The following is a 22,721-nucleotide window of genomic DNA, read 5'->3' on the forward strand; positions in this document are numbered from 1 at the left end:
AGGTGATCTGCCTAACCTGGCCTCCCAAAGTGCTGGGACTACAGGTGTGAGCCACTGTGCCTGGCCGAGGTGATCCTTTCTTTACCCCCAACACAGTGTCTAAAGAAAACTGGGTCTAATTCTGATTTCCATAACTTAAGGCTCTTAAGAAGAGATAGGTAATACATTAAGAAAAACAGGACTCATGGAGAGGACAGAAGATCTGTTTATCCTAAAGAGGACCAGGCCAAGAGAAACCAATTAATTCCTTTTCAAGTACATAAAGTAATACTATAAATGATTAAGGTCTGTTATCATTTCTAAAATGGGGATAATCATATCTACTTTGCCTATCTAAAATGTATGCTGAGATAATAAGATAATGTGAGAGGGTTTTGAAAACTTGTACATATTGATATACAAGCCTAAAATATTAATATTTCTATTCTTTCAGATTAAATGTTCTTAACCTAGATTCCGTGGATGTCTAGAACCCCCTAAAACAGTATGCAAAATTTTGTGTTTGTATTTTTCTGGGGAGAGAGCCCATAGTTTTCATCAGTTTTCCAAATGGCTTTCTAAGTGCCAATCCTGACCTAGAGTTATAGTCAAGCTACCTCTACCACCATTTATCAGATACTTTGAAGGATTTGTCTCTACTTCCAAGTAGATATGGTTCAGATATTCCTCAAAACACCTCTCTCTTCCAAGCCAAATGAGCAGGTTGAACTAACCCTTTAGCTATGAAAAGGATTACTTCTAACCAAAAGAATACTGGGCATCAAGCTGTCTGGGTACTCAAGAAAGTCAATCCACCAGATTTTCTATGGAAAAGTACCAAGCGCTACAGAGAGCTGGAGTGGGAGGAGGAGCAGGAGGAGGGGGAAATATTAAAATGTAGAAACACAGAAAAAATGATTGCTGATCTCTATGCATACTAGACAAGGTTACTTCCAGAAGGGACTAAAGAGCGCTCAGGGGAAATAGAACACATTAATAAAGACAATCTTTAAAAGGACGTGTTCCCCAACCTTTCAGCAATAACACTGCCTGAACATGAAAACAGCTGAGGAGCAGAGGCTCCAGGAGAAGTTTTCCAGTGACTGATGGAACGTAACCCTGAATGTCTACCTTGGCAATTCTTGAGATTGGGGTTCTTCAGGCTTCATCCTGGCTTATTTCCCTGCTGGGAATCAAAGATGTGAGTACTGTCAGCTTTATATGTGGTTTGAGTCCTGTTCTCTGAGGGATATGCAAGTCCCTTTTTGTTTGTGATTTTTAACAGAAAGGGAGATGTTGTAATATACCTGCTCTGCTAAATTTTTCTCCTGAAAGAATATTTGAGAGACTTCTCATATTTCCTTTGGTGGCAGGGATAGTTTCAGTGAAAATTTCATTATACTAATATGTAAATGGGAACATGAGTCAGATACTTGTTAAAACTTTAACTTGAAATTTTGGCCCAATATGGGAGCTGGAGCAAGGATTTTTTTTTCTTGGGGATTAAAAGGCACTTTAACTTCTCTGAAGTAAGATCTGGAAAGCTATAGGCAATACACTAGAGGGTGCTCAGAGGTTAGCTTTCTTGGCTAAGTGGGTATCGGCAGCAGCCTGATGAAGTACTTTCAGACCAAGTCAGAAGTCAATGACTTACGTGGTACCTAAAAGAAAGCCTCAAAAGTCTTTGGCAAGGAAAAGCTAGCAAATGAGATAATCGTGTTATTGAAGACTAGCCCCTCGCTATTCCTTCTTATTGCTGTTCAAAAAACCACTGAGCAAAGGGATTTTCCTGCTATTTAAGAGAGAATGGCCAAGAAATTTCTAAATGAGAGCAATATCTCATTAAAAACAGAGCAATGCAGAGCAAAGCTGTGCTTTTCTTTTTCTTTTTTTTTAGACGGAGTCTTGCTTTATCGTCAGGCTACAGCGCAGTGGTGCGATCTCAGCTCACTGCAACCTCCGCCTCCTGGGTTCAAGCGATTCTCCTGCCTCAGTCTCCCAGGTACCTGGGACTACAAGCACGTACCACCATGTCTGGCTGATTTTTGTATTTTTAGTAGAGACAGGGTTTCACCATGTTAGCCAGGATGGTCTCGATCTCTTGACCATGTGATCCACCCACCTCGGCCTCCCAAAGTGCTGAGATTACAGGCGTGAGCCACCGTGCCCGGACAGAGCTGTGCTTTTCTTAATTTTTTAGTTTTTTACCAACCAAAAAACTAAAGAATGTTTTCTAAACACTGAAGAGCTGTGCTTTACTAAAGAGTGTTTTCTAAAGGCTGGGAAGCCCTAGATCATATACCTTATGCAGTGGTCACACCAACTCCTTTAGGGCAGTTCTCCTGATCACATAAGTAGAAAGAAGGTCGATGGGTGAAAGTTCAGTAGGAGCTGCTACTGAACTTTGAGGGGATATGCTAAGCACGTAACACGCTGAGGACTAAGGCAGCAATAAGAATTACTATAAAACTTGGATTGATTCTAAGTTGGCACACTAATGTTCAGAAGAATTCTTCTGAAATATTCCTTTATAGGAATACCAAAGTTCGATACCTTAATGTGGCCCTTCCCCTAAGAAAATCAAATTTCTTTTTCCCCCTTCTTTTTATTAGCAAGGAGCAAGAGATTAAAAAAAACTCAACCCAATCAGAATTATTAAATAAATCCTTCCATTAATTCTAAAACAATACATTACTTGGAATAAGCTTGCAGATGGATAGTATTTCTTTCCAGCAAATGTTTTAAAATTGAACACAAGGCTGGGCATGCTGGCTTACATGTGCAATCCCAGCACTTTGGGAGGCCGAGGTGGGTGGATCACCTGATGCCTGGAGTTCGAGACCAGCCTGGCCAGCATGGTGAAACCCTGTCTCCACCAAAAATACAAAAATTACCCGGTGTGGTGGTGCACACCTGTAATCCTAGCTACTCAGGAGGCTGAGACAAGAGAATCACTTGAACCCAGGAGGCGGAGGTTGCAGTGAGCTGAGATCACGCCACTTGCACTCCAGCCTGGGCAACAGAGCCAGACTCCATCTCAAAATAAAAATTAGGAAAAAAAAACCAAACTGAACACAATGTTCTGAAACAACATTAAGAAGAACAGCAATAACATCCCCCAAAATAATAAACAATAGTTGTAACAATGAGTTGAAATTTAAGCTCCTCAGCTGGGCCTTTGTTAGGCCTACTGTATATTCTATCTCATTATCAATAGTTATTTCTTCAAGTCCGTAATTCTATAAACACTAAAAAGAACTTGAAATATGTTTTAAAGAGTCTAACTAGTTTTCCAAAGTGGGGAAGCACAAACCAATAAACATAAACCTGTATAGGCTGTAAGAAATCAGGCTAAATCTAGAAGGAACCATCTAGAAACATAAGGAAGGTTACTGTTTCTAAATTAAAAGTTGAAACTGGATCCAATATAACAGGTTTATATGCTAGTTCTTATCAACAGATAAGTCCTTATTATCACTATAGTAAAACTACTGACCAGACAAATACGGTATTCTGAAGAACTATACCAAGAGAGCTACAGTTCCTGCCTTATAGAAATATAAATATAAAGAATAGCTGGGGGAAAATAGGGAAATGTTGTGACTGAAGGGAAAAATACGGCCCAGGAGGGGAGAAATGTTTGAAATCTTTTCAGACTTGAGAGAGCACCGTTTCTGTAAGTTCTGTTTTTGTTTTTTCTCCTCATTGTTATTTTTCTGTACCCCGAGAGAAACAAATGAAGCATCAGGTTGAAAACAGAAGGGCAAAACAGTCACAGGAAACACACCCCATACATCACACCAGCAGCAGGAGGAAAGCCCCCACCCACCACAGACACCCAGGCAACAAGCCCTGGCCAGGCAACTCTCACACCTTTCCCAGCTTCTCTGATAAATAAGAATCAGTGGCAACCTAGTACCTAGGAACTAATCAGAAATTAGAGTAATAACTGTTTTTCCAACCACGGATCTTGAGAGGAGCTTCTTACAGGTGATCCTTGTCACCTGTCAAAAATGGTTGCCTCTCGTTATCAAGAAACAGAAGGAGAAACAAAGCGACCAAAGAACTCACCATCCACTCAGGCATGTGGAAAGCCGAGGTGCCCTCATTACCGTCCCACTGCTCCATAGTGCAGGCTTGGGTAAGATATGTCCTGACGCAAAAGGGAAAGCTGGTTTGGAAATACCGGGGGTATCTGTGTCCCCCAAAGCAGACCCAAACCTAGTGAGATTCAGAAGTTCACGGTGGCTAGCAGAAGCTGCATCCCTTTTCACAGCAGCCTCCGATTCAAATCAAAAGCATTAGTCAACTGCCTGACAATCCCTTACTGGCCGACTTCAAAGTCTTCTGTTTCCGATTTCAATATCCGAGCTGATGCAAAGTGCGGCACCCAGGCACTGTGCTTCTCACGGGGCACTCACTGTTTAATACTACCCAAACACTCTACCCACACCTCCCCGTGGGGACTTTCTGCAGCAATAGTTGGACTTTCTTCTTTCCCTATGTGTGAGGCACTTGTGAATTCTCTCCCACCCTTCAGGACACGTCACTAGAGGTGCTGATACCAAGATCAATAAAGACTGAGGTCAGGAAGGCACTCCCATTTCTCAAGAGTTGTTTGATTTGGATCAGTAAACAGGCGTTTCCTTGAAATCAAGAGCTCCTGCGGCTTCCAAGTTTAAACAGCTATGCAGTAGCTTTCCCATCTGCTCACACCAGGGGTCTGGCACCAAATTCTCACATATCTCAAGAGTTAGAGTCTTATTGCATGGGACGTTCGCATGGAGCCTAGGAAGATCTTTTTCAAAATCAGAACTTCTTAGAAGCTCTAAAAAAGTTCTGGGACAACACCACCCTCTGCTGGCTCCCCATGCTACGTACATGAAGATCTCAGGGCTCTCAGCTACAGACAGAAGGTGCTGATTGCAAAGCGGCTTCCCTGAGGCTAGTCAGGAGCCACAAAAGTGTGGGTTTAGAGGAGAGCCAGGGTTTCCAATCAAGACTAGTGCTGCCTCAAAGTCCCTAACTGATGCTGGATTTTACACACAGGACTGGTTTCAGGAAGACGCAGGATGCCTGTGCAGTAGCCCTGTACACTGTCACCTTAAAGGAGCTCTGAAGTTGTTTCTGCTTTATGTCTCCATGCCAACTCCCTTCATGCTGCACACTTCAGAAGTTTGGAAATAAGACATAAGCTAGCCTATCTCACCTGCTTCGTTCATTTCTAGAGTATATTATCCAATAAGAGTACCAAAGGTTTCAGGCACAAAGCCTAACAAGATATGCCTGCTTTGGTTCCTTTAAGGCCAGGACTCTTTACAGTGCTAATTCCCATTGAAGAGGATAGTTCCTCTAGAGCTAATAGGGACAGTATAATAATTATGATTATAAGTTCTGTGAAAGGAAAATATATTGGGCCCCCAAAATCACTAAGCCAAAGCGAAAAGTCAAGCTGGAACTGCTTAGGGCAAACCTGCCTCAGATTCTATTGAATGTCACCCCTCTGCTCACCAAGATAAATGTCTATCTGACTGCCTCTTTTGGAGACGCAGAAACTCAAAAGAATGCAACCATGTGTCTCTTATCTACCTATGACCTAGAAACCCCTCCCTGCTTCCAGTTGTCCCACCTTTCCAGACTGAACCAGTGTTCATCATATATACGTTGACTGATGTCTCATGTCCCCCTAAAATGTATAAAACCAAACTGTGTTCTGACCACCTTGGGCACATGTCATCAGGACCTCCTAAGGCTGTGTCATGAGAGCATGTCCTCAACCTTGGCAAAATAAACTTTCTCAATTCACCGAGACCTGTCTCAGATTTGGAGGGTTTACAGTTCATTACCCTTTAAGGCTTCACTAGTTAAGAGAATGATCCTTTGGATTTGGAATGGAGGGGAGAAAGGTAGTATCTATGAAAGAGGTACAGTAAGATGCCAGAGAGGTCAGAATTCAAATGAATGGCCAGAGGTTTGACTAGAGAGAAAGGAAGATGAAAACAGAGAGGGACTGTTTGTTGAACTAGGTGCATTCAGAGGTATCAAGGGATCACAGGGAGAATGGAGAGCAGGTGAAATAAGAACAGCAGAGGTATTAGTAAAGGAAGCTGTGGTCATAGAGGCGCTATGAAGTGAGGTGATTTGAGTGATGTCAGGACACAGGTTGATGAGATACAGGGAAGGTAAGGCCCACTGAAGTCGGTGTCAATTCTGATAAAGTCTTAGCTCCTAGCAAACTCTAGTTGTTGTCCTCTGGTCTTCCTTTTAACCCAGAGGAATTCTTAAAATGAGAAGTCACATCTGTCGCCTAAATTTCCAATGGTGTATTTCATCTGTGTTTTAAATGCAACATGTCTACAGTCAAAATTATTGCTCCATCTTTCCTTTCCCACCCCCCCAAAACACTTTCTTCTCCTCACTTTTCTATTTGTGTTTGTGATGCCACTATCCTCAGGCAACCACACATGAAACCTCAGGCACCTTTAACTTCCCCCTTCTCTGCAATCCCCAGAACAATCAGTTGTGTATTATTTCTGCGCCCTCCTCCACCAAACTTTTCAACTATCCCTTTCTGTTCATTTTCACTGCCTCTTAAAAACCCTCTACAAATCCTTTCCCAGAAGACTATCCAGTTCACACACACACACACACACACACACACACACACACTCTCTCTCTCTCTCTCTCTCTCTCTATTCTCCAGGTAGACCGTATTATCTGCTATTTCTTGAATGTAAAGACTACAGTATCGCAACCATGAACACTGGTTTTGGAATCAGACAGTTAGGTTAGAATCCTGTCTCTGTCACTTATTTGACCTCTCATATAACTCCAATTTCCAATTTGTATAGTGGCAATAACAACAGCCACTTACCTAACGGGACTGACACAAGGATTTTAAAAGGGTACATACTCTAAGTAGTTAATTCATGGTAGCTCTTAATTATGTTATTGTTATGATGTGTTCTTTCCCACTTCAATGCCTTTGCTCATGTCATTTTCTCAAAGCAAAATGCATTCGTTTCTGCCTTCACTTCCATCATCTTCACTTTTTCAAATACTTAAAGGAATGATAGTTCTACCATGAAACCTGACCTTAAAAAAGGAATCTCCCCTTCATCTAACATTGTTCTTTGGCTCTATCACTATTCTCACCCTTCCTCAAATTATAGTTACTATGTACATGTGTTACCCCTTGTTAGTCGCCAGGCTCTTCAAGAGCTTAGACTACTTTGATTTGCCTACAATGCTTGGCATATAGTAGGTGCTTAAGAAATTACAAAATTTAAAATTTCTGCATGCTGTACTATACTTTATTATACTTTGGAAGGAACTTGCATAATCAATGTATTCAGTATGTTTATATCCATTTTATAGAATATGGAACATTGTTTTATATTTTAGGGGCTTAGTTATATTACTGACTACAGCTATGTGACTTATTTAATGAGAAGTCCTTAGTAGTGTTTTAATCCTTAATTACAACATTATGTCTGCAGGAATATATAATCCACTTTTCATTGCTTGATCTGTACCCATTGTAATCCATTCTGATCTGCATTATAATGAAGCTTTAAGGAACAAATCAAGGCCAAAAGTCTATTTTATGGCTAGACAGAAGCCCAACCCCTAGAATATTTCAGTAATAAGAATATTACTAGATTATATTGACAGTGTAGACTAGTGTGGTAATAAAAAAAAAAAAAAGTAAAGGTAAAAGAAGTCAGGGCTGGGCGCGGTGGCTCACACCTATAATCCCAGCACTTTGGGAGGCCGAGGCGGGTGGATCATGAGGGCAAGAGATCGAGACCATCCTGGTCAACATGGTGAAACCCCGTCTCTACTAAAAATGCAAAAAAATTAGCTGGCGCATGCCTGTAATCCCAGCTACTCAGGAGGCTGAGTCAGGAGAATTGCCTGAACCCAGGAAGCAGAGGTTGCGGTGAGCCAAGACTGCGCCATTGCACTCCAGCCTGGGTAACAAGAGCGAAACTCCGTCTCAAAAAAAAAAAAAAAAGAAGAAGTCGGGTGAGGTGGCTCATACTTGTAATCTCAGCTACTTGGGAGGCTGAGGCAGGAGAATCGCTTGAACCTGGGAAACAGAGGTTGCAGTGAGTGAAGATTGCACCACTGCACTCCAGCCTGGGCGACAGAGCGAGACTCCATCTCAAAAATGAAAAAAGTTAAAAAGTTAAAAAAAAAATTTTAAGGTAAATGAAAAATTTTAAAAATAAATATTCTAACCTAACAGGGTCTCACTCTGTCACCCAGGCTTAAGTACAGTGATGTAATCATGGCTTGACCTCTCGGGGGGGAAGTGACCCTGCCACCTCAGCCTCCTGAGTAGCTGAGACTACAGATGCACCACCACGCCTGGCAAATGTTTAATTTTTTTTGTAGAGCTGGGGGGCGTCTCACTATGTTGCCCGCTGGTCTTGAACTCCCAGGAGTTCACCTCAAATGATCCTTCTGCCTTGGCCTCCCAAAGTGCTGGGATTACAGACATGAGCCACCATGCCCAGCCTATATTCTCTATGGAATGATTAATTAAATAAATAGAAGATGACGACCTTCATGGTAGTGTTAAACCACAGAAGAAAATCACTGTTAGAAAAACCAATATTAAAAATAAAAGAATAGGCTGGGCATGGTAGCTCATGCCTGTGATCCCAGTACTTTGGGAGGCCAAGACGGATGGATCACTTGAGGCCAGGAGTTCGAGACCAGCCTGGCCAACATGGCAAAACCCTGTCTCTACTAAAAATACAAAAATTAGCTGGACATGGTGGCGGGCCCCTGTAATCCAAGCTACTTAGGAGGTTGAGGCAGGGAAAATTGCTTGAACCTGGGAGGCAGAGGTTGCAGTAAGCCAAGATTGTGCCACTGTACTCCAGCCTGGGCAACACAGCAAGACTCCATCTCAAATAAACAAACACAAGTAAAATATATCACTTTGGCAGGCTAAACTAAGTGTTTTTAGTTATGACTTTTTTTGTTTCCTTAATGTAGATTTTAACTAAAATAGACCATTTGAACACTGCAACCTCACTATATCTTTCTGCAGTGATTCTGAAATGAAAATAAAATAGTAGCTATTACATTTGAGAACTGAAGGCCTAATAAGTGACAAGGACTGTGTAAGGCATAAGGAATAAGTACCAGTTATAAATTTGTTTTCAATATAATTTCATTTTATGATAATGTGTCTTAGAGGATATACCTGTAGCCAGGGCAGGAGTGAGACCACTGCATATGATTGTATTACCCTTAACACGTATGTGAGGAGTTAGTAACTTCCAAAAAAAGTTACGCCAACTGTATCGGCTCCTGCAGCTTTCTGTTGTACAAAAATTGACCAAGTATATCAACAGCTCAGCAGAACCTTAACTCCAAAAACAGCTCAAAATCCTCTGTGCCAGTTGTGTTCCCAGGAGTGGTGATCTATAGTATTATCAATGAGGGCATGAGGGCATAGGGCCTGCCAGATGATCTGAATTCAATGAGTATGTGCTTAGGGCCAAAGGGGAAGGGACACAAAGTTATCTTTTCAGGGTTCAAAGCTAAAAAACAACCAGGCAGTGAAGATGTTACTACGATGGCAGAACAGCTATAACTAAAGTTGATGAATCTGGAACCTGGAGATAAGGCACAGTGCAAGGAATACAAGAATGTGACCCTGTCTTCTTTTCCTGGCTTTGTTTTATTGGACTTTGGTTACACCCTTCTCCAATCTCTTTATCATAAAATGAGAGGGAGGTAAGGAAGGTTAGAACTGGTTCCTTCCAGTTCTGACACTATTTCTAACCCATTTCGTTTCTCTAAGACCATAAAAAAAAAAAAGCCAGTAACTATTCCTTAGTCACCTGAGTTTCAGCTTATTATGCAGGCTAATGTTCCTAATCACTTGAGTTCAAAGCTCAATGTGGTCAATTATGAGACTGGCTGGAATGCTCGACCTTAAATCTCCCTTACTCCTTCAAACTCCAAATGCCAGTGCTACCACAGACATGGGCATTGCTAAGTCCTTCTCCCTATCTCACAACCTATACGATGTTAGGTATCTTAATTCTCAGTTCCTCAGTCATCTAAAATTCATATCCCACAGGTATTTTATGGACTCAACATGGAGGCATCATCATTACTGGTAAAGGCTTTTAAAGTTGGATAGATGGGTTTGAAAGCTAGCTTCCTCACTTACTAGCTATGTATCCTCAGGCTACACAAGCTTTTTGAACCTTTGTTTCTTTGTAAATCAGAATAATATTATCTTCTACACATTGTTTTTATAAAGACTAAATAACTGATACATATAAAACACTAAGCACCTGGAAGCTATTTTGTCCAAAATTAGATACACAGAATAGTACTCAATTGCCTGGTTTGAATCTCACTTCTTACCAACAGGGTAACCTTAGGCAAATGACTTATTCTTTTTGTGCCTCAGTTTTCTCATCTGTAAAATAGGGATATTAAGAGTATCTATTCTATAGGAGTAACTGAGATGATCAAATAAATTAATATGTATAAAGCACTTAGTGCCTAGAACTTATCTATGGTATTTAAAATTTACTATCATTCGGCCTGAGCAACATAGCAAAACCCCATCTCTTAAAACAAAAAATTAGCCAGACATAGTAGTATATGCCTGTAGTCCTAGCTACTGGGGAGGTTGAGGTGGGAGGATTGCTTGAGCCCAAGAGTTTGAAATTACAATGAGCTATGATCTTGCCACTGCACTCTCTCTGGGAGATAGAACAAGACTAGGTGTCCCAAACTAAATAAACACAAACACACGCATATAAAATAACTACTATTGTTAACAATTATAACATATCTCTCCAACATACTCAAATCCATTTTTTCTTCTTACACATGAAATAATTCATTTAATCAAATCACAAATGTTTATTGGGTGCCTACCATGTGCCAAGTACCACAGAAAAATGGTCTTTGTTTTCATGGTGCTTACAGTACAAGGGGAGAGACAGGTTTAAATAAGTACATAGAAGTGTGAGAAATGACAATATGAGTACATAGGAGCATATGGCAAAGGCACCAATTATGTGTATTGGGGCCATGGCATCAGAGAAGCTTCATTCAGCAGAAAGGTAAAGGATGAGTGGGAGTTACCTGGGAATTGAGAAGAGTATTCCAAATAGAGGGAAGAACATGTACTCCATAATATCTGTTGCAATCTGTCCTATCTTCTTCAGACCAACTGTATAAAGCCTGACCATCATCATAGCCATCTAAATCAGTGCTTTTCAAACTTGAATGTGCATATAAATCATGTGAAGATCTTGTTAAAATGCCCACTCTGATTTAGGAAGTCTGGAGTAGGTCTCAAAGTTCTACATTTTGAACAGCTCTCAGATGATGACAATACAGCTGGGACAACACTTTGAGAAGTAAAAGTCTACCTAGATAATTCCAACCATGTAACGGCCTACTTCTATTCATTAAATTCATTTATACATGTCATGTCACTTCCTTGTTTATAACGCCGCAGTTACTCTTTGCTATCCTCAAAAGAAAATCCAAACTCCTTAGCATGATGACATATAGGACCTTTTATGACTTGGCCTCTGTGTATCTCTGGAGCCTTGGCTCTCTACATTCCCTTACTCTCCCACTCTGAATGAAAGCACACATAGGCATATGCATGTGCGCGCGCGCGCGCGCGCACACACACACACACACACACACACACACACACACCTTTCAAAACCTATAGATTAGCTGTAACTTCCTTCAGTAGACATTTCCAGTTCCCGGTCTAGGTTAAGAATCAATTACAAGAATTATTGAGCAATACCCCAGACTGATCTCTATTACAGTACATGTCAACATTGATACTATAACTGATCATTTGTCTCCATCCAAACTGGAACTGCAAGCAATCTGAGGGCAGAAGTTATATGTCTTATTTTTGTATTCCAAGTCCCTAGCATATAGTAAACAACTCATGAATATGTGCTAGATGAATATATGATTTAAAGAATAGCTAGCTAGCTCAGGGCAAAGCCTAAAATGAATTAAATATACAACAGGTACCTGAAGAGTAAAAGGAAGGAAAAGAGAATGGGGTATGAGTAAAAATTAACAAAACTAGAAACGTCACTATAACAAAATTTAGGTAACTAAATGTACCTCCTTGCCAATGACTAATCCAGTGTTTCTCAAACAAGTAATACAAAGCTTACATTATTCTAAAGCAGTCACCAAGCTACCTTCTCTACTCCCTATTAAGTCTGTAGAATCTAGGAGTGGAGTATGGACTTAAATCCTCCATTTCCCTGACACAGCTAATTAGAGCTCCACTTAGGTCAGTGTTCAGTTTGCTGCACAGTTAGCACCTCTAGCTAAAGCTGTCCTCAAACAAAAGTCAAGCTTAAACTTGAAAACTTGTTCTTACACTGCAACAAGAATAAGAGTGGAAAGGAATTTGCATTCAGGGCCCTCAGTTTTGTCACTGAGCTGGGAGCGGGGGTTTAATAATGAAGCATAATGCCATTACATAAATGTACAATTTGTACTTCTTGTCATATTCTTTTTCTTCTACATATCCTTTTTTAAAATAAACTTTTTATTGAAGCATAACTTATCTACAAAAGTACACAAATAAAAAAGTTACAGCTTGATAAAAGTTACCTTTCAAAAGGTAACACACCTATGCAACCACTACACAGATAAGAAACCAGAACATTCCCAGTACCCTAGGGCCTTCTCATGGGTCCACTATCAGTCGTTACCCTCACTCCTCCCCAAAGGTAGTCTCTGTCCTGACTCTTATCACCATTGATCAGTTTTGCCTATTTTTGAACCTCATATAAACATCATAAAATATTTATTCTTAAGTGTCTTTTTTTTCTGCTTAATATATTTTTAAGAGTTACCCAAGTTTGTGGCACTTACTAGCAGTTTTATTTATTTATATTGTGGGAAGGTATCCCATTGCGCCAACAGCCACAATTTATTGAATCCCTTTTTTTCTGTTGATGGGCTTTTTGGTTGTTTTCAGCTTGAGGACTATCAAAAAAAAAATGTTGCTATAAACATTCTTGTAATGTCTTTTGGTACCCACATAAAAATATTTCTTTTTTTTCTTTTTTTTTTTTTGAGACAGAGTTTTGCTCTTGTTACCCAGGCTGGAGTGCAATGGCGCGATCTCGGCTCACCGCAACCTCCGCCTCCTGGGTTCAGGCAATTCTCCTGCCTCAGTCTCCTGAGTAGTTGGGATTACAGGCACGCGCCACCGTGCCCAGCTAATTTTTTGTATTTTTAGTAGAGACGGGGTTTCACCATGTTGACCAGGATGGTCTCGATCTCTTGACCTCGTGATCCACCTGCCTCGGCCTCCCAAAGTGCTGGGATTACAGGCTTGAGCCACCGCGCCTGGCCCACATGAAAAGATTTCTACTGAATATATATCTAGGAGTGGAAATGCTAGGTGATGGGGTATGCTTATGTTCAGCTAGATGGATAATGTCAAATAATTTTCCAAAATACTTGTTCTAGTTTATAATCCTACCAGCAAAATATCAGTATTCCCGTTGCTTTGCACCCTTGGTCTCTGTCATTTTATCCTTTCTAGAGAATGTTGTCACATTGTGGTTTTCATCTATATCTTACCACCACCATTACCATTACCAATACAGCCACTTTTTAAAAACACTGTGGTGAATATACATAAGATTTACCATTTTAACCATTTTTAAGTTCACTGGCATTAAGTACATTCACACTATTGTACAACCATCACCACCATCCATCTCCAAAACTTTTTCATGACATCAAACTGCAATTCTCTACCCATTAAACAATTCCTCATTCTGCCTTCCCTCCAGCGTCTGCTAACCGCTACTCTACTTTCTGTCTCTATGAATTTGACTACACTGGGTAACTCATATAGGTGGAATCATACAATCTATTTGTCCTTTTGTGACTGACATTTCACTTAGCATAATGTTCTCAAGGATCCTCCATGTTGTAGCATGTCAGAATTTCATTTCTTTTTAAAGCTGAATAATATTCCATTGTACGTCTATGCCACATTTTGTTTATACGTTCATCTGTCGATGGACATTTGGACTGTTTCCAGCTTTTGGCTATTGTGAACCGTGCTGGTATCAACAGTGATGTGCAAATATCTACATGAGGCCCTGCTTTCAATTCTGTTGGGTATATATACACAAGTGGAATTGCTAGATCATATAATAAATCTGTCTAATTTTACATGGATTATCACCAGCACCATTTCACATTCTCACTAGCAATATACAAGAGTTCCAACTTGGAGATGAGAACCCTGTGCATTGCCAGGCACATTTTAATATGCTTATTGGCTATTTGGACATCATCGAAGAGTCTTTCAAGTCTTTTGCCTATTTTTCTATTGTCAGTCTTTCCTTTACCAATTTGTATGAGTTATTTAAATATTCTAATTTTGAGTTCTTTGTGGTCATAAATCTTGCAAACAACTTCTCTCCCTCTGTGGCTTGCTTTTCCACTCTTACTGTCTTTTTATTAATAGAAAAAATTTTCTTTTGAAATCATTTCAGACATAGAAACAACTTGCAAAAACAGTACAGAGAGTTTCCATATGTACTTCACCTAGAGTCCTCTAAGGTTAACGTCTTATGAAATCACAGCAATTATCAAAACTAAGAAATGAACATTGGTGCAATACTATTACCTCATAATACTATTAATTATTAACTAAACTACAGGTTTTAGTTGGATTTAGCCAGTTTTTCCACCAATGTCCCACCAATGTGGCATCCAGGATCCCACATTACATTTGGTTGTCCTCCTTGTTCTTCTCCAATCTGTGACAGCTTCTCAGTCTTTCCTTGTCTTTCTGACTGTGAAAATGTAACTGACTGAATCCTGAAATAACACTATACACTGATTTGATTAAAAACTAGCACATCTGTATGTTATCTATTCATCTCTTTTGATTAATTTGTAGTAGAATGTAGATACTAGCCTTTATATATTAATAAAGACAATACTTTAAAAAATCAGCTAATTCGGCCGGGCGTGGTGGCTCACGCCTATAATCCCAGCACTTAGGGAGGCCCAGGCGGGTGGATCACGAGGTCGAGATCGAGACCATCCTGGTCAACCTGGTGAAACTCCGTCTCTACTAAAAATACAAAAATTAGCTGGGCATGGTGGCGCACGCCTGTAGTCCCAACTACTCAGGAGGCTGAGGCAGGAGAATTGCTTGAACCCAGGAGGCGGAGGTTGCGGTGAGCCGAATCGCGCCATTGTACTCCAGCCTGGCTAACAAGAGTGAAACTCCGTCTCAAAAAAAAAAAAAAAAAAGAAAAAAAAAATCAGCGAATTCAATTTCTTATTTTAAGGATAAAGAAGCCAAAACCTAGAGAAGCTAAATACCTTTCCAGAAGTCTTACAGTGCTCCTTTTTCCCATGGATTTTTTGTGGAAGGTGATACTTTTCTCCTCTGTGACTTTTGGCAAACTCTTGGAGCATCTTAAAGGCCTTAAGTATTCAGAGATCCTCCCTTCTTAATCAATATGATCTCTATTTCTGTTAGGAGATCAATAGGGCCTATACAGTTCCTAAATTGCTGGCCAGCTTTCTAATTTTTCTGGAATTAGGATATATCACTTTTATACTGAGAAGAAAAAAAATAGAAATGTGTGGTAGACAAAATAATGCCCCCCATCAAAGATGCCTAAGTCCTAATACTTCTTTCCTTTGTAATGGAAGGAAAAAGGAATAGACACAGGCAGGTTTATAGATTTGGTTATAATAAGATGAAGGAATTAACATCTAGAGGTTCCTCTGCACACACAGTGAATTATGAGATGACATCAATTATAGGGGATAGGGTGGAAAAGCCTGTAGAGTTGAGGAACATGAAGAGACAGTGGTATATAGTAATGTAAAAATAGACAACTAGCAGCCAGTGAAAGTTTCTAAGTAGGGCAGTAATATCTCTGCAGATTGTGATAAAAATATGCTTAAGCAAGATGGTTTATTACTGTGTAACTCTTACATTCAAGGGAAAATGTGGCTGAAAGAAATGAGAGCAATTTGAAGGTCAACCTTGAAAATGGTTAAAATGTGCATTTCCAGATTATAACCATACAAATGAAAAAGAAGGAACAAATTTGAGAAATCATATACAGGAAGAATTAGCAGAATCTAGACAAAGGTTTGAATGCAGAGTTGAAGGAGAGATAAGCTCCTATGATATATATGTGAGTAGCCATTTTCAGCATAGCACATTCAAATTTCATGTATCCAGCAATTTATATCATTACCTTTTTTACATTTGTGATAATAACCACTATGATTATTTCTCTCTACCCGGTACTTTTCTGCCAAAAAGCTCTGAGTGCTTTTCAAAATGCTTTACCTTTTAACCTTTCCCCATTAAAGTCAAATAGGGAATATTCTAATGAGTTCTGAAGCAAATCAGTCAAACATAACCATGATTAGCAAGCAGATCTTTTTACATCCAAGGGTAAAATACTGTCTATTTAAGAAGCAAAAACTGTCCTAGAATACAAACCTTAAGGAAAACCTACACAGTGAATTTTCTCTTATCTTCGAAATAACAAATAACTCATTCTCTAGCAGCCAATTTCTGGAAGTTGTGTTGATGAATGAGCTAATGTCTGTGAGATACTTTAAGGTCCTACAAAATAAATATATAAAATACACTGATTCTTATTATTTGAGGTAGTTGAATTCTACAAAGTTGCCATGAACACTAAATTTACCAACAGTGAACCATTGCTCCTAGGAAAGATACAGGGTTAGGTGTATGTGATTTTCAGCATTGGTGTCAATAGATAATCTTGTTTTATGTGTACTTCTGTTTAAAGACATCTTATTTAATGTATTTTAATATATTATCATTGAATCCAAAGTCAGCAGCACTATAACTCATGTGTGAACTAAACTTATCTAACACACATTTTCGCAGTAAGACACATCACAGCCTTTTTGGGCTTACGAACACTAACAACACTTTAGCACGACACCTGGGGACCATTTTACACAGTGCCATCACTAAAAAAAAAAGAATTAAAATTTAAATATGGCATAAACAGATTATGAACAGGATACTTGTTTACAGTATGAGGGATGAAACAGGAAGGCAGAGCACTGTCATGTTTGGACTCAGCTCTGTAGGTCTTCTTTAAGGTTTGTATTCTAGGATAATTTTTGCTTCTTGATTCATGTCAGATGACCAGTTTGGCCAGCATGGGGTGAAACCCCATCTCTACTAAAAATATACAAAAATTAGCCAGGTATGATGGTGGGTGCCTGTCTAGGTACTAGGGAGGCTGAGGCAGGAGAATCGCTTTAACTTGGGAGGCAGAGGTTGCAGTGAACCAAAAACATGCCATTGCACTCCAGCCTGGGTGACAAGAGTAAAACTGTGCCCCCCCAAAAAAGAAAAAGAATGTAAAGAATGAGGTTGAATGAGATTTAGGTTGTAAAGAATGAGGAGGTAAAGGCCTAAACATGAAAGGAATTATAAGCTAAGAAATTTGAATTTTATTCTATGTATAATGGGTAATATTAAAGGATTTTAAGCAACAGAGTAACATGATTTACATCTGCTGCTGCGTGGAAAATTGGTTATAGACAGGCAAGAAAGGAAGACCAATCAGAAAGCTGATGCAGTAGATTAAGTGCAAGATGATGATAACTTGCAGTAGGTTGATAGCAAAGGGGAAGAAAAGCAAGCAGAGCTGAGGCATCTTAAAGGCAGAACTCATAAGACTTGCTAATGGATTGGAAGTAGGAGGTGAGGAAAAAGAAATAATGACTTCAATTCTAGTCTGAACAACTGGGTTAGAGGTGATTTACTAAGATGAGAAAAATTGAGGCAGGATGAAAGAGATAAGTTTTATGGGAGAAACAAAAAATTCCATTGTGGACATGTTAAATTTAGAATATGAAACATTTATGTGGACATAGTATGTATATAGACAGGTAGATGTGACAGTCTGGAGCTCAAATAAGAGGTCTACACTGGGGACAGCTTGACTGGAAGCTGTCAAGCTCATGGTGGCAGGTTTGGGTTTTCCAAAATTCTAATTTTCACTTGAAAGCTTAAATTTTATCATTGACAACAAATACTGTCAGTTTCCTTGAGAGACACTCACTTTGTTCATTTTCAAGAAAATATCTGCCAGATGCCCAAGTCTGAATAACCAAGTCTGTCAAGTAAAAGTGATATACGATTTTAAAAAAGGAGGCTAGTGCAATTTGCAACTCATACAATCGTGAATGCTTTCCCTCAAGACAACCATCGTATTTCAGCATGCAGCCAAAGTACTTTATATGTACTTCCTATTTCATTAAAAAAATTATACTCTAGGAGTGATATTTAATAAAACTAATCATTTTAATGGCTTCATCAAACACATTCTAATTGAAAATAGAAAAAAGATGTTAACTGTAAGTACATACCAATGATTAATATAATGATAACTAACAGTTATTAATTACTTACCTATCATTGCTTATGCACCATTAGTGCAAAATGTCAACACAATAGAAAAGGCAAACATCTTAGTATTATTATGAAAATGGCTCTGACCTCACAGACCCTGTAAAAAAGGGTATCAGGACTCCCGGGAGTCCATGGACCACATTTTGAGAACCACTGCTTTAAGAGGTGCTGGGAGACCATTGCCAGATCTGGTGATTAACAAAAGCTTTGTGGAGAAAGAAGACATGAATGCTTTTTACCTGCAAAGGGGTGCCTCAGAAGGTCTTCTCTTCAGGAAGGCCTTCTAATAAATTTTGCAAGACCCGATCTTCCATAGCCTCTACCATTGCCAATGGGGATGTCCTCTTCACCTTACCCTTTTATTCAGGGGTTTTTGAGGTCAAAAGCATTTTCATAATAATAGTAAAATGTCATTTGTCTTTTTCACTTTTCATTCTCTCATGAGTGTAGAGTGGAGTTTTCCAGAGCCTATATGTGTAACGATGTCATCACTGTGCTGGCTAAATGGAATGTGTGTTTGTATATTTTTGTGTTTTCTAAAGGTTTTCAAGGAGATTGGTTACAGTACGAATAAAAGTGTTTTCGGCTTATGATTTTGACTATGTTTCTGCTGTTATACCCGCTATAAGCTCTGTAACTTCACTATCATCCAATAAATAGCTATTTTTTAAATCCAACAGTGTTCCTTATGCCTATGTGGAAACATAAAAAGTAAGTATATATCTTTGACCTGTTTTAAAATAAAATTCCAAACTTTTTTTAACTTTCATAAATGCAATTTTTTTTTTGAGACGGAGTTTCACTCTTGTTGCCCAGGCTGGAGTGCAATGGCGCGATCTCGGCTCACCACAACCTCCACCTCCTGGGTTCAGGCAATTCTCCTCCTGAGTAGCTGGAATTACAGGCACACGCCACCATGCCCAGCTAATTTTTTTTTTTGTATTTTTAGTAGAGACGGGGTTTCACCATGTTGACCAGGATGGTCTTGATCTCTTGACCTTGTGATCCACCCACCTCGGCCTCCCAAAGTGCTGGGATTACAGGCTTGAGCCACTGCGCCTGGCCAAAATTTTTATTTAAAACTGTTATTTTAGGATTTAATAATATTCTAGAATAAAATAAAATTTATGCTATTTCTAATACTTAAGGATGAACTGTTTGCTTTAAAAAAAAAATTAGGCCAGGCACAGTGGCTCATGCCTATAGTCCCAGCATTCTGGGAGGACAAGGTAGGCAGATCACCTGAGGTCAAGAGTTCAAGACCATCCTGGCCAACTGGTGAAGCCTGGTCTCTACTAAAAATACAAAATTAGCCGTGCATAGCAGTGCATGCCTGTAATCCCAGCTACTCAGGAGGCTTGGGTTCAAGCAACTCAGGAGTAGAATTGCCTGAACCCAAGAGGTGGAGGTTACAGTGAGCCAAGATCGTGCCACTGCACTCCAGCCTGGGCAATAAGAGCGAAACTCCATCTCAGAAAAAAAAAAAAAAAGAAGAAATTAAAAGACTCAGAGTTTTCTGACTCATGAAAGAGAAAAGACTCTCCCAAGGAAATTTTAAAAAATTATAAATAATGAAAATATAATGAACTTTATATTTCCCTCAGACTTATAACTGATAATAATATACCTTATTTTGTCTTTTGCAATATAATATTTTAAACAGCATTGTGCTGCTGGTTAAGTTATGACATTATTTTGAGACTAATCATTTATAAAGGAAAACAAGTGAATTTTTTTTTCTTTTTTCTTTCTCTCAGTTGTGGCATATACCTTTGCAAATACAAGAGAAATATTTTTAACAAAAACAAGGTAAGCTTTTTTTTTTTTTGAGACAGAGTTTTGCTCTTGTGTTGGCCTAGACCAGAGTGCAATAGAGCAATCTCGGCTCACTGCAACCTCCGCCTCCAGGGTTCAAGCAATTCTCCTGCCTAAGCCTCCCACGTAGCTGCCACCCGTCTGCCACCACACCTGACTAATTTTTGTATTTTTAGTAGAGACGGGGTTTCAACATGTTGGCCAGGCTGGTCTCGAACTCCTGACTTCAGGTGATCCGTCCGTCTCAGCCTCCCAAAGCGCTGGGATTACAGGTGTGGGCCTCTGCACCCGGCCAAGGTGAGCTCTTTAAAATGTATCACTCAAAACAAAGATAAAACCCCAAATCACCACTTAAATGGCAATCATCCTGAACTCTTCCAGAAAAACTGCGATGAAAAACTGAATAGAACAGAAAAATAAACTTTTAGAAGTAGAGTCTACTTAGGTAGGAGTTGTACATGTTGGAATAACCGGCAGACAGTAAAGGGCCTAGAAGTTCAAATAACAAGAATCTCCTTTAATTCTTTTTCAGATAGTACCTAACAAGGAAAAAAAAAAAACCAGTGCAATTTGAAAGCCAAGAAATCCAGTGACTGAGACATGTTTGAGCTGTTCTGCTTTTTTTTTCTTTACTGTCCAAAAAAAGAGAAAGGTTATGAACATTCAGAAAGAAATCTCTGCAGTGGGATTTATTCAACAAAGCGAACTTGGGAGAGAATTGGCTCTTAATTCTGATAATCAACAACTCACTCAACTCCCTATCTATTTGTCCCACACCTCACTATGGAAGCCAAGGAACCTAGCTTCTTTATAGAAAAGTGCACTCTAACGCTTACTCCTCCAATGAGGCCCTTCAAGTCCAGAAAACAGACTCTTACCTTTCTGACTAACCAAGTGCAACAGAAGGCCATTTCCTTAAATGGTCACCAAAATTATCAAGTGCATTCTGCTTGAAGGGTAACAGAATGGGCTAGGTCTCAAAAGAAGAGTGAATTGAAGGTCCTTATGGTGCCACCAAACAGATGGCAAAAGGAAGAGTAGGTGATGTTTTTCCAGCTGCAGCCTAGCTTTGGGAGGGCTAGATTACACTTAAGTAAAAAGTTCTTACTTTTGTCAATAATATTACAGAAATGTCTGTGTAAACTACTGTTTGGAATTCCCATATCATCTACTATGGTGAGTAACTCATCCCAAGTGCTTACAGTGAAGTCTGCTTCTGACTTATTACTTAACGAGAAAGCATAAACAAGAATTGAACAGCACATATACCCAAGAGGAACATCTAGGGATGGTACTATTTAACTTATACACAGTCCTGTGGATCAGATTAAAACATGGATGGATGAAGAATAAAGACTCAGGGCTGGTGCAGTGGCTCACACCTGTAATCCCAAAACTTTGGGAGGCTGGGTGAGTGGATCACCTGACATCAGGAGTTTGAGACCAGTCTGAACAACATGAAGAAAACCCCCCACCAAAACATCTCTACCAAAAACACAAAAACAGCCAGGCATGGTAGCGCATGCCTGTATTCCCAGCTGCTCAGGAGGTTGAGGCAGGAGAATCGCTTGAACTCAAGAGGCTGAGGTTGTGGTGAGCTGAAATTGCGCCATTGCACTCCAGCCTGGGCAGCAAGAGTAAAACTCTGTCTCAAAAAAAAAAAGAATAAAGACTCAAACAAATCAACTCAATAGCTCACTCATGGAGAGGAGGGAAAGCAGAGCTATACCTAAGCACAAATAAATATGGAATGTGTGCTACAAACTAAAATGCAGTAATTAACATCTTAAGGTAATCCTGGAGGAAATTAGAAGAACACAGTGAAGACTGTATATGGGTGAAGTTGAGTAATAAAAGTGTTATTACCCAATCCAAGGAGCTCATCCTCCAGGTCTCAGCTCAAATGTCACTCCTTTAAGGACTTCCAGGATCATTCTATCTGGCCCCATTACCTTTTTAATTTTATTCAATTACCACTGTCTGAAACTACTTACTTTTTGTTTTCTTATTCTAGAATTTAAGTTCAAGAGAACAGAGACCTTATCTGTACTGTTCACCTAGCATAATGCCTGATACATTCAGATACTTAATATATATTTGTTGAAAATAAGATAAGCTTCTATCACAGAAGGACTAATAGTCCAGTAGCAAAAGAGATTACAATAACAAGCAAAGAGCTAGGGGAACAAAGCTCTACAGCTGTCAAATTTGGGGAGGCTGCACTGGGGAAACAACACTGGATTTGAGTCTTGAAGAAATGCTATACCTAACTCCTTAAGGCTCATAAATTGTTGGCTGGGCACAGTGGTTCAAGCCAGTAATCCTAGCACTTTGGGGGGCTGAGGCAGGCGGATCACTTGAGGTCAGTAATTCGAGACCAGCCTGGCCAACATGGCAAAACCCCATCTCTACTAAAAATACA

At 39.6% G+C, this 22,721-nt stretch overlaps 1 protein-coding gene and 1 long non-coding RNA gene across 5 annotated transcripts in view; one reads left to right on the forward strand and one right to left on the reverse strand.

Annotated features, from left to right (window-relative positions):
- The window catches only part of AHCYL2 (adenosylhomocysteinase like 2), a 202,275-nt gene that overhangs the window by 56,097 nt on the left and 123,457 nt on the right, over window positions 1-22,721 (reverse strand). For 2 of the 4 annotated variants that reach the window (XM_035254772.3, XM_035254770.3), the window contains exon 1: window positions 4,051-4,380. The exons of the other annotated variants lie outside the window; for them this stretch is intronic. In XM_035254772.3, coding sequence (XP_035110663.1) covers window positions 4,051-4,107 — 57 coding nt within the window. In that variant the 5' untranslated portion in view covers window positions 4,108-4,380. Of the gene's footprint in view, window positions 1-4,050; window positions 4,381-22,721 lie in introns of those variants that run through there. 4 annotated transcript variants of the gene reach the window in all.
- LOC118143788 (uncharacterized) lies at window positions 900-21,802 on the forward strand. The gene is made up of 3 exons (XR_004728217.3): window positions 900-1,180; window positions 19,165-19,195; window positions 20,832-21,802. It is a non-coding gene; the product is annotated as an uncharacterized LOC118143788 (long non-coding RNA).

This window comes from Callithrix jacchus, chromosome 11 (assembly GCF_049354715.1).
Source record: "Callithrix jacchus isolate 240 chromosome 11, calJac240_pri, whole genome shotgun sequence".
NCBI classification, from domain to species: domain Eukaryota; kingdom Metazoa; phylum Chordata; class Mammalia; order Primates; family Cebidae; genus Callithrix; species Callithrix jacchus.